Raw genomic sequence first — 12,514 nt, 5'->3', positions numbered from 1 at the left:
TTACCTTTTGTTGTTTTCTTCCTTTACTGTGGCACTATATATATATATGTACACAAAACCAAAAAAAAAAAACCCAGTGCCATTGAGTAGATTACAACTTTTAGCGACCCTATAGGACAGAGTAGAACTGCCCCACAAAATTTCCAAGAAGCGCATGGCGGATTCAAACTGCCAACCCTTTGGTTGGCAGCCGTAGCACTTAACCACTATGCCACCAGGGTTTCCATATATATATGCACACACACATATATATATGTATATGTGTATATATAATTTGAAATTAATAAAACTTCATTCTTCCAAAATATTCTTTAACCTTTTCACTAGTTCAGATAAAACCCTTTCAATTATTATATAATTTCAATTTATTACTTAGTATGGTGGCCTACATGACAGCTCTTTCTTTGGAAAAATAGTCCCCAGCCATTTTGTGCCTTGAAATATTTGCAATGTACAAAGATAAACTAGTGTGGAAATGTACCTACTCATTATGAATGCACCACGAATGTCTAAAAAAAACAAAACACCCTCACTTTTACACCCTGTCAGTCACTAGCTTTTTACAACTGAGTCTTTAAAAGTCTTATGATTTATTGATATTTTAATTTCTTTTTTGATAAACTTGCAAACCCAAACTATGATGCCTTTTTTTTTTTTTTTTGGTGTTTTCATTTTTAATACCCATGTAGAACCACAAAAGAAATACGTATTTAATTCTCTGGGAGTAGAAATCTCTAGGAGTAGAAGTCATTATAATGTAACGTATTTAAATTAGCTTAAATGTCAAATTCTGTAATCTTTTTTTTAATCAGCAAAAGTATGTAATTTCATAAAGGTACTAACTCTCAGGGCGTATTTTAAGGGTAAATTATTAAAGTTTAGACTCTGTATTGCCTACCCATTAAATATATTCACTCTTTAAATGAAACTTTATTAAGGACTCTCGAGGAAAGGTTATTTTATACCCTTAAGCATCTTGGAATATGGAAAGATAGAAGAGCTGTAGTAAGAAAGTGTTCACAATTAACAAGCTATTCCTGTTAACAAAGGAAAATAAACGCAAAGTAATAGTTGGAGTAAACTAGGGTTTGACAGAAAGACACGGTGATTGACTCGCTGTTCCAGCAGCTCAGTGGTGTGGAGTGTGATCTACACTGTCCAAGATACAGTCACATTCCCCCAACAGCATCTTCACAGTGAACTGGAAAAAGCATTGAATTGGGAAGTCAGCATAGATTCTTATCTCTATTATTAACTTTATTTATTATTAAGATCATGTAACCAAATCATATAATCTTTGATATGTCACAGACCTTTTGGGCCTCATTTTTCTCATGTATCAAAAGAGAGTTCTACCCGCCAATTATCTTACTAAAAGGTAATATTCATTAATTACTTACTATGTGTTAGATACTGTATTAAGTGCTTTATATATAAACCAAAAACCAAACCCAGTGCTGTTGAGTCAATTCTGACTCAGAGCGACCCTATATATATATATAATCTCATTTTTTTCCTCTACGAATACAGGTGAACCAGTCGTTCTTGGACAAGCCTCTACCCTTTTGCTTGTGTCATTCTTATCCCTATAATATTCCTTAGCAATCGCGCTACCAATAAAAGTCCTACTCATACTTAAAAACTTGTAGAATCAGACATTAAATGATTTGCCCAAAGTCATCCACCTACCTGTCTAATGAAGAGAGTATGACATCATGAAAAGAGCAGGGCTTCAAACCATTTCGTTCTAATTCAAACCCCTACTGAGAATTTGCATTTCGATCAAGTTTCCTGCTGAGAATTTGCATTTCGAACAAGTTTCCTGCTGAGAATTTGCATTTCGAACAAGTTTCCTGCTGAGAATTTGCATTTCGAACAAGTTTCCTGCTGAGAATTTGGCTTTCTAACAATTCTCAGGAAGTTATATATAAGACTCACCTGGGGGTCTTGTTAAAATGTAATTCTGATTCAGTATATCTGGGGTTGAGATGCAAGTTCTCAGCAGAGAACTTGCTAGAAATGCAAATTCTCAGCAGAGGTTCAAACCAAACGAACCCATTCAAAGCCCTGGGAAATACAGTGATCTATGACTCTGAAGACTTGAAACTGAACCCTGTCTCTGCAATCTACTGTCAGTTTTAGAAAAACCACTTAAACATTTTAAACATCTAATGTCTCATTTATATTCATTTACTTATCATTCTTTCAAGCATGCTTATAAAATGATACAAAGCTGATAATCATAATTTATCCAACTTTAAAATTCTGAATGATTTTGGGCTGTAGTATTACATGCTTTTATCTATTTAGGCCAATTAATCCATTGGATTAATGGATAAGATTATTAATTATCTTTGTAATATTAAATTGATAATGTAACAACTTTTTTAAATTACAAAAAAAATTTGTTTCTTGTAGAATGTGAAAAATATAAAAAAGTAAAATGAAAAAATGCAATGACCATACATGGTCTAACTGCCCAGATAAAACCTTTGTCTTGTTCACTGGTGTAGCTTGAGCCAGTAAACAGTGCCAGACACAAAGCAGATGCTCCATAAATATTTTTGAGTGACTTAAAAAAAAAAAAAGTTGGGCTCATACCGTACGATATAGCATCATGACTATGAGTTTGAGCTCTGAAGTCCGTCCACCTGGGTTTGAGTCTTGGCCCTCCACACACCAACTGTATGACGTTGGGCGAGTCACTTAGCGTTGTTAAGACTCAGTTTCTTCATATGTAAAAGAGAAATGACAGCAATACCTACCTCATATAGTTGTTGTGAGAATTAAATGAGATAATGCACGCAAAGCTGCTTATAGGCATTTTTTTCTGATTATAAAAGTAACATGTTAATTGTGAAAATTATATAGAGAAAAGCACAAATCCTAGGCTGTGAGTTTTTTGAGGACATGGACCAAATCTATCTTAGTAACCACTGTATGACAAGTGCCTAGCAGAGTCCTTATCATAGAGTTGTCGTTGATGTTAAGTGCTGTTGAGTTGACTTTCGACTCATAGCGACCCAATATGACAGAGTAGAGCTGTAATCTTTACAGGTGGAGATCCCCAGGTCTTTCTCCTATGAAGGCACTGAGTGGGTTCGAACTTTTAGACCTTTCTGTTAGCAGCCAAGCACTTAACCATTGTGCCGTCAGGGCTCCTTATCATAGAGTAAGTACACAATATTTATTGAGTGTTATTAAATAAAAAAGAATATAAAAATTATCCATAATGCCATCACTCAGATACAACCATTATCAATATTCTCAAATGTATAGTTCCAGTTTTTATCTACACCTCTGGGGGAGGGGAGAGTTGGATCATATACTTTTGTTAAAATATCCCCTGAAGTCTTCTTTAAATCAAACAACAATTTAGCTTAATTAGTAAAGAACGTCTGCTTTAAGCGCTGTGTTCTTTTAATAACTATATGGGATCAAATTGACAATGGCAACTCAAAAAATTAGATAGGAAACTTAGGGCGTAGTGAGTTTATGTTAATGGGGAAGAAACAATTTGGAAAAGGAGGTTGAGAATGGTTGTACAACCTGAAGAATGTAATCACTATCATTGAATGGTACATGTAGAAATTGTTTAATTGGTGTATGGTCTGTGGTATATATTCTCAACAACCACAAAAAATAAAATAAAGTTTAAAAATCTGCTTTTGTTACTTAGCATTACACCTGAAATGATTTCCCAAGTCCTTAAATATTGTCGTACAACGTTATTATATTTGCATATGGGTTTTTTATCCTCTATTGTAAGAAATTTAGACTGCTTCCATTTTTTATATTATAAATAATACTGAAATGAACATAACTTGTATAGATTTTCATGCACCTCTCTGATTATTTCTTTAGAATAATTCTGTAAGTGAAATTGCTAGGCCAAAGGGTATGAAAAATTTACAAGCTTTTAAAACCTATTGTCAAATTGCTCTCCAAAAAGGTTGCACCCACCAACAAATCTATAAGAGTATTTGGTTCTCTACACCTTATGATTGTACTTGACGGTTGTAATCTTTTTTATTTGCCAATTTGATTTTTTTTAAATAGATATTTTATTTTTAATTTGCATTTTTTGTTTTAGAGTGAGGTTGAACATTATACTTACTGGCAATTTTTTTGTCACTTGCTGATTTTTCTGATGGGGAATTTCTTTTATATTACTGGTTCGTAGGAACTTTTTCTATATTAAGTACATCAGTCCTTTGTATTCATCGATATATAACAGTTAAATGATTACTTAATCTGAAATTTATTTTAGTATACATAATTTGAGAATTGTCATAGCTGTTCGGTAACTATTAATTTAGTTAAATAACTAAGTTCCAATCATTGTACTTGGTGATAAAGAAAGACGTAAAAGACACACAGTCAGAACACAAATATTTAAAAATACATATAGCAAGTGCCGACCTAGAGGTAAGTGCAGAGCATCATGAAAACATAGGATGTTCACTTATCTTAGACTGAAAGAAGGGTGATCAGGAGACTTCCGAATCAAGCACATCTTCCAGCTCTGTGCAAATGTCACCTTGTCAGGGCGGCCTTCCCTCACTCCCCCACTTAAAATAGCAAGTACCTCACAGCCTGTCTCTAAATTCGTTATTTGACCTTACCCTGTTTTATTCTTCTTCATAGCATATATGAAAGCTGACATGTTATTTGTTCATTTATTTGTTGCCTCTTTTCCCCCACCACAATGGCCTTCTCTCAAGAAAATCAATTCCATGAAAGCAGAGTCTTTGTTTTGCTCAGTGCTCTATACCAGCACAAAGAACAGTGCTCCTCCCTTCACGTGTGCTCTATGCATCCTCTTATGCTTCCTTTTTATTGAATTGTTCCTTTCTGTATCTTCAGCCTCTCCCTCTCTACCTTACTCAAGCACCCTAACTGACTGGTCTTCCTGGCTCGATATTAGCCTCCCCCAATCTAGTCTCCTTACCAGAATGATCTTTCCAAATGAAGAGATCTCTTTCTCTCACTCTCTCTCTCATTCTGTTTCTTTCTCTCGCCACTTGAATTCTTCAGTGTCTCTCCATTGTCTTTAGGATATAGTCCATGCTCCTCAGGCTGGCATACCTGGCCTCATCAAGCTCTGGTTTCTGCTTCTCTTTCTAGCCTCATACCCAGCTACCTTTCTCTGTGCAATGCCAAGCTCTAGCCAGTACAAAATTACTAAGGTTTCCTGGTAGAGAGAATTTCAAGGAGAGACTAACCAAGGATGTCAGGGGCTGTAGAAAGACCGAGATAAGAAACGAAAATTGTCGATTAGATTTAGCAACTCTAGGAGACCATTGTTGGCTTAGTAAGTGAAATAACATCATCCATAGTTTCACAAATATAGGCTTATGAAGAAAATACAACCTAAAGAGTATAGCACTAGAGGTAAATTCTGGATAATATTTCTATTGTTATTCTCTTCATAGTAAAAAATATATATATTTATCCAGAGCCTACTATCCAGCAAAGCATTTCACTACTTTGTGTGGTGAGGATATGTACCTGAAGACTATAATGATATATGATAGGCAATAAATTGTGTTATACAGACAATATTATAAGAAGTAGGAGAGAGAGCTCATTCTGAACTGGAGTGATGAAAAAAGGCCTCATGGACTAAAAAAAAAAAAAAAAAAAAAGCATGGAATAGGAAGGAAGAATTGAGTTGAATCCCTAAAGAAAAAGGAAAACTTAGGCAAGCAGGTAGAAGTAGGGGAGACATTTCAGACAGGGAGAGCATTTTAAGCGGAAGAAGAGCAACATCTGTGTGACTTTGTAACCAAAAGCTTTAGGCTTCCTATACAAAGCAGTTTGCACCCCAAACCTCATTTTAAACAGTTCAGTAAGCACCTACTCTATGCCAGGCTATGGGGGTGGTACAAAATAATAGTATTTATTTAGTGTTTACTATTTATGTATGCCAGATACTGTTGTGCTTTACATGTATGAAGTCACATAATCCTCTCAACCTCCCCTTGATAGAGGTACTCTTATCCCCTGTTTGTCGATGAGGAAATAGAAGCGCAATAAGGCCAAGTAAGTGGAAGAATCAGAATTCAAACCTAAGCAATCCAACTTGACAGCCTGTGCTTTTTAACATAAATAGCAAGCATTGTAATAAGCATTGTTAGAGTGGTAAGCCCAGGGTAATTTGGAGGACAGGAGAGAAGCACCTTATTCCACCTGTCAAGGTAGAATTGACAGGATTTGGTCACTGATGGATATGGGAGGAGACTAGGAAAGACAGTCTAGATGGAGAATGCAAGAGTGGAAGGAGGAGGAGATGGTTCTAGGGGTCAATAAATGACATCCCTTTTCCGCTCCTGAGTTAAGAACCAATGAGATGCAGGTGTTGGGCTAAAGGAGATCAAAACACGACCCTTTTTTATTGATGAAGTTGATAGTGACTGTGGCTTCAGATGTGTTGCCAAGTGGGCTGGCTAATGCTCTATCACGGAGTTAGATTTGCCCACCTGTTCACAGACACAGCTGGACACAGCTTTCCCCTGCAGGTGCAAGCCTGCAGAAAACAGACTCTTTCTGTTGTTCCTCTTCAGATTTTGGACAGGCTGGCTCCAAAACAAGGAAACCAGAAGGCATTGAGCTACGCTTTCCCAGTTTCTTCTGTCGACTCCAAGCCAGAAGTCAACCCTTCTGCTAAAGGTATTCCCCTGACTGAAAAGTCCCCTCATGGGAACATTAACACCAGGGAATAAGCTTCCCCCAACATCTCTGAAAATGTGTACCCTTGAGATGGGTTAAAAAAAAGCACCCCAATCCAAAAATTAGAAGGAAAAAAAATACAAATAAATTTTGTTACAGGGAATCATTATGGTTATACCTTTATGTGCTCTTTGGGTTTAGGGAGCCTGGTAATTATGTGGCAGAAAGAGGAGTTCACAACTTTCAAGGAATTTCTAGAAATATTTTGTGGCTACCTAAATTCATCTACCAAACATTTATTACTGCCTACTTTGCACAAGGGAGTGTGCTAGAACTAGGATATAAAATGGAGTAAGGCACAGATTATGCCTGGCAGCTCCCAGGCTAGTGGTGAAGGGAGGTGTATAAATAATCACAACGCAGTGAGGTGAACTCTGACAGAGACCTGTACAGAACGCCGTGGGAGGGACTGGGCTGCCAGACTTCCATAAGTCTTCAGAAAAATAAAAATTGAGCTGTCTTGAAAGAAGAATAGGGATTCTGTAGGCTGTCATTTGAAAGCATCTTGGTTTAGAGCAAAGGAAAGGAAACTTTGTCCTTGGGTTGAATCCTGTTCTCATCCAGGTTTCTCCAGCTAACCCTGATCTAGCCACTGCTTTTGCCGCCCCAATTATAATTTCCTTTAAGGGCTGCATAGCTTTTCCACTCAGAACTGAGCCTTTTGGGTAAATTAATCAGTAACGTAGCTTTTCAAAGGGTAGTGATTACAGCTGCTAATACCCTGAAACATAGCTGAACCCTAAGGTGTAAAACAAGCAATATACCTAAAATAACACCTCTGGGGCTGTCCTCCCCATCATTTTTTCTCATGTGTAACAAGGTGTTTTCCCTCTTTGTTTTTGCTTTCCCTCTGTGTGGAAATCCACATCTCTTTTTGCTTTTCTTTTCCTTTTGCTTTGATTAGTCTCCTCTCCTTTACCTCTCACTCCTGTCTTTTAACTTATCAAAACACAGAATTCAAGTACATTTTAAAGTATGCTTTTAATCATTATTTATTGTAATCTTTACAGATTGAAATGTCGTGTCTTCTCTTTCTGCTTTTAAAATGGATAAATTGAACCTATATGTTTTCATGAATAAATTAAGTAGTTTGCTATTTGTAATTGGTCTCCAGTTGTGCCCACTCAGACTCACCTTCCAGATGTTGAATGACTCCCCGTAGGAAAAAAGATTTCCCACCTAGATGCGATAGTAATGGTGTGATAACAGCTTTTACATTTGAATTTGATTTTGTCTTCTACCTGCAACAATGCTAGGAAATCTTAGTTTACACAGCACTTTGCATGTCCAAAGTCCCATTCCACTGGCCATGATATTTCACCAAGACCTAATTTTCAATGAAAATATCTGCAAGTGCAATGGTGGTACTAAAAATAGCATGGGGTGGATTTTTCATCCCTGTAATGTTTATTCTTTGGTGTGGACAGTTCACCCCTTCCTCAGTTTTAATGGAGCCCTGGCAGCAGAGTGGTTAAGCACTCGGCTGCTAACCAAAAGGTCAGCAGTTCGAATCCACCAGGCACTCCTTGGAAACCATATGGGGGCAGTTCTATTCTGTCTTACAGGGCCGCTGTGAGTCGGAGTCCCAAGCAGAATCGTCTCGACAGCGAAGAGTTTCAGTCTTAACACGAGAACTATGCGAATACACTCCCTCTTCTAGCCAGATTCTTGTCCTGAAGACCTTCCTACGGACAAATTTTACAGCTACCACTGTACATACCATATTATGAAAATGATTTATTGGAGGCATGGTTAGGAAAGAACCCTTCTGTTTACAAAAGGTTTACTTTACAGCGTCTTAAAAGAGCGTATTTCCTTTACTACCTTCCAAATGATTTGAACTTTTCAGGAATGCGTCTTCTGGGTAAATAAACTGTCTTTTTTTCTTTTTTTGTTGCCTGACATAGATGAGAATACCCTGATGCTGCACTTCGCCGATATTAGTTAGTTTGCTTGCTTCCATCATAACAGCGACACCTCGGGCTGAGCTATCCTCATTGCAGCCCCATCGCTCCACTTCAGGCATTTCCTGTCCCTGAAGCCGAGAAGCAAGTATGTCACTTACTGGAAGTAAAAATGAAAATGATAAGGAGGACAGGTTTGAAGATGCCTATGAAGTTATCCCTGTAGCAACAACAATGAATTTAATATCTTCCCTGGAAGAATGCACGACTGGATTGTACTTATTTCTAAATAACAGATTCTCAGATGCCATAAATCTCATTTATCCATGGTCTCATAACAGCATGTACCATGCCCTAATTTACGATATCCTTATGGTTGTCAAGGCCATCCTAACTTTTGAGCCACATGATATACAGATTGGAATGACCACTGCAAAGAACGCTTTGAAAACCTGTAACAGTTTCCGAAGAAAATCTAGGATAACGTCTTTGTCTCGTATAGTGACTAAACACGGAATAAAAGCTCTCAAAGAAGAGGAATTGCATGCAGAAATCTGCTATGCCGAGTGTTTGATCTTGAAATCCGCAGTAACTTTTATACAGGATGACTCTCTGCTTGGTTTTCTCAAAAGTGGGATTAACGTTGGGTTAAGTTACCAAATATACAAGGACTGTCAGCAAGTATTAATACAAATACCTAACTACCAAAGCAAATCCCACAAACACCTGGTTGGAGGAATAAAATTTGGACTTGGAGCATTCAATTTGATGTTATCACTGGTACCACCAAAGACACTTAAACTACTTAATATTGTTGGATATTTTGGTGATAGGGAGGTAGGCTTGGGTTTGCTTCAGGAGAGTGCATCTGAAAACCATATAAATGATATCTTAAGTGCTTTTACTCTACTCTTCTATTACAATTATATTAATATAGCTTTTGGTGTTGAAAAGGGTTACAATTCTGCTATAGATGGTCTCTTTCTAACCTACCTTCGGAAATTTCCAAACTGTGTCATACTTGTATTTTTCCATGCACGTTTTAGAATGCTGAAAGGACATTTTGAATTTGCACAGGTTAAATTACGGAAGTGCATTTTTATTCAGAATGAGTGGAAGCAGATTCATCACCTCTGTTACTGGGAACTTATGTGGTGCCACATTTTTCTGCAGGAGTGGAGGGAAGCTTACCACTATGCCAGCCTACTGTCTCAACACAGCAGGTGGTCCAAGGCAATCTATACGTACAGTAAGGCGATCATATTGGCCTTGCTTCCTTCTGACTTGGTAAGTGAGGACATGAATGCGCTCTTTTTAAAAGTGGATAGCCTGAGAATAAAAATTTTTGGAACTTCTGTGCCGATAGAAAAGTTTGTGGCTGAGAAGGGCGAGCGCTATGCTACTACTTCTGGCTGGTTTACAGCACAGCCTATTCTGGAATTCCTTTATGCCTGGAGCGGCTTCCGAGTCATGAGCAAAAGACTAGACCTTATTTCAAGCTGGCTGTCACTCATTGACAAAGGAGAAGACATTTTAAAAGAAAATCCAAGTAAAGAGTATGGCACGGATGACATAAGTTTATTACATTTACTGAAAGGCCTATGCTTGAAACACTTAGGCAAATATTCGAGGGCCGAGCAGTACTTTAATCACGTCATTCAAAAGGAGAAGTTGTTAAAATATGATCACTACTTGGTGCCGTACACTCACTATGAACTGGGAATCCTATACTATCTAAAAGGAGATTATGTCAGTGCAAAAAAGAGCCTAGACAACATAAAAAACTACAAAGACTATGCCATGGAAGCCCGATTGCAATTCAGGGCTCACATAGCCCTTGAACAAATAGCCAAAGAAAGGTAATTTAAAGATGAAGTGTGGTTTAGCACACTATGAATGAAATATCCACAAAAAGCAAGGTTACGAGCAGGTGGAAAAATCATTTCTTTGTGGAAGAAATCTGAGAAGATGCAGTTGCCAAGAATCTGACCAGTAAAAAAGGAGAAAGGAATTGGCCATTGCTTTTCCCTCTTTCCTGTTCCATAGCTATAAAAGGGAATATCTTAGACTGGCAAATGGAGTGATGCACATTCTTGAAAAAGAGAAGGTAAATAATGAACATTATAAAATATACTCTCTGATATGTTATGAATTTATCAATTATGTTACCTAACATTTTCAAAAACTTAAAACATATTTTTTAACATCTCACTAAACAATGTGTACAACTCCCAAATAATATATGGGAAGTAGCTGCCTTAGGGATCCCAGTGCCCTGTAAATATTTTTAAAAAATGACTCCAAGTGTCTTACCATCATTTCAAGACAACACAGTGATGCACTGAATAGCATAAACTCGGGATGGTTTTCCCTCACACATAATCATTTTCATCGGCCTTCTATACCAAAGAGGATTTTTCTTCCCCTACGTGTTCAGTAGACTAATCTTTTTTTTTTTTTTTTTACTCTTTTTCATTAGAAAGCTCAAATACAGGTTTATAATTTGCTACAGGATAGAGAAGAAAGGAGGGCCGCCCCTCCACACACACACATAAACCCTTTAAGGATAGTTGGAGGAGGCCAAGAGGACAGGTGCACTTGGTAGAAAAAAAAAGATGAGGCTTCTGTAGGGAGAGTTGAGTTACCTGTAAGAAGACCCTCCCAAGGGTATAATTCCTATTAAGACCAGCTCTTTAGCGTAATTAACCTGCTTGCATCTATCCTGTTGCCATTGTTAGTGGGCTAATCTTAGAGCAAATAGCAGCTGTAGGGATGGAGCTTGGTTTTTTCTTACCTACCTTGGGGATAAAATCCGTCCCTATTTTCCAGATCATTAAATCTAGTTGAGCATATCCTCCTTACAGTCACCCTCTGGAGCGGAAGTTGCCTGGAAAATTTGGCTTACTGAAACACATCAGTGAAATTATCTTTGTGCTTTGTTGTAGCCAAATAGCCAGCTAGAACATAATGAGGAAATAATATTGCAGATTTAGAAATGCTTGCTTTCAAGAACATTTTCCTCGTAAATTAGAAATAGACTTTTAAGAGAACAGCTGCGCTTGAGTTACTCTGCAGTTACTTAGTATGGTATAGTGGTTGAGAAGGCAGGCTGTAAGCAGGTTGCTTAGATTTGTATCCTGGATATATTGTTAACTAGCTATATGATCTTGGGCCCCTGTACCTCAGTTTCTTCAACCATAAAATGGGGATAATAATAGCAACTATCTCTCAGGTTTGCAGTGTTACTTAATATGCATAATTATTATCACTACTACTACTAAGAATCGGGTTACAGGCTTTTACTACTAAGAATAATTATTCTTCAGTGCAGAGAATTTAAATAATTTTCTTAGAAAAAGCTTGGCCAACCTAAAGCTTGATCTATTAATTTGCTTTTTTTGTTCTTATCTTGTTCACTTATGAAATAAGTGACTCTGTCTAAATTGTAGTTTTGTGTTTGTAAAATATCTCAGCTTCTTCCAATGAATAGCACATTTATTAATTGGTTAAACAACTATGTGTTGAAGACCTACTATATGCAGACACAGAACAAGGTACTGAGGATATAAAGATAAATAAAGCATGGTCTCTGTCCTGAGCATCTTATTAGGGAGATAACTTAGGAAAAAGTTTCATTGGGGAAGAAATACCTAACACAATTGCTTATACAAATAGGAGTTTATTTGTCCCAAACAAATCTGGAGGTAGGTAGCCCAAGGCTGATGCGGCTTTTTTAATCTTTCTTTCATTTTTTTCCTCCATCAGGCCTCCCTCTCATGCATGTCTCCTCACGGTGGAAGGCAGCTGCCCCACCTCCAGGCCTTATGTCTCTGCCAAGCAGGGAGGAGGAGCAACAAACAGTCAAGAGACAAAAAAGG

At 37.4% G+C, this 12,514-nt stretch overlaps 1 protein-coding gene across 1 annotated transcript; it reads left to right on the top strand.

The window, feature by feature from the left end:
- The first annotated feature begins 8,643 nt into the window (after positions 1 to 8,643).
- Positions 8,644 to 10,877, top strand: LOC100667898 (tetratricopeptide repeat protein 39B-like). The gene has a single exon (XM_010595911.3). The coding sequence runs from the start codon at positions 8,787 to 8,789 to the stop codon at positions 10,497 to 10,499; it is 1,713 nt and encodes a 570-aa protein (XP_010594213.1). The 5' UTR covers positions 8,644 to 8,786; the 3' UTR covers positions 10,500 to 10,877.
- Positions 10,878 to 12,514: the final 1,637 nt, after the last annotated feature.

The sequence above is a fragment of the Loxodonta africana genome, chromosome 26 (genome assembly GCF_030014295.1).
Source record: "Loxodonta africana isolate mLoxAfr1 chromosome 26, mLoxAfr1.hap2, whole genome shotgun sequence".
In the NCBI taxonomy this organism is placed as follows: domain Eukaryota; kingdom Metazoa; phylum Chordata; class Mammalia; order Proboscidea; family Elephantidae; genus Loxodonta; species Loxodonta africana.
Note: the sequence above shows the minus strand (reverse complement) of the source record. Positions and strands in the feature narration are given on the sequence as shown.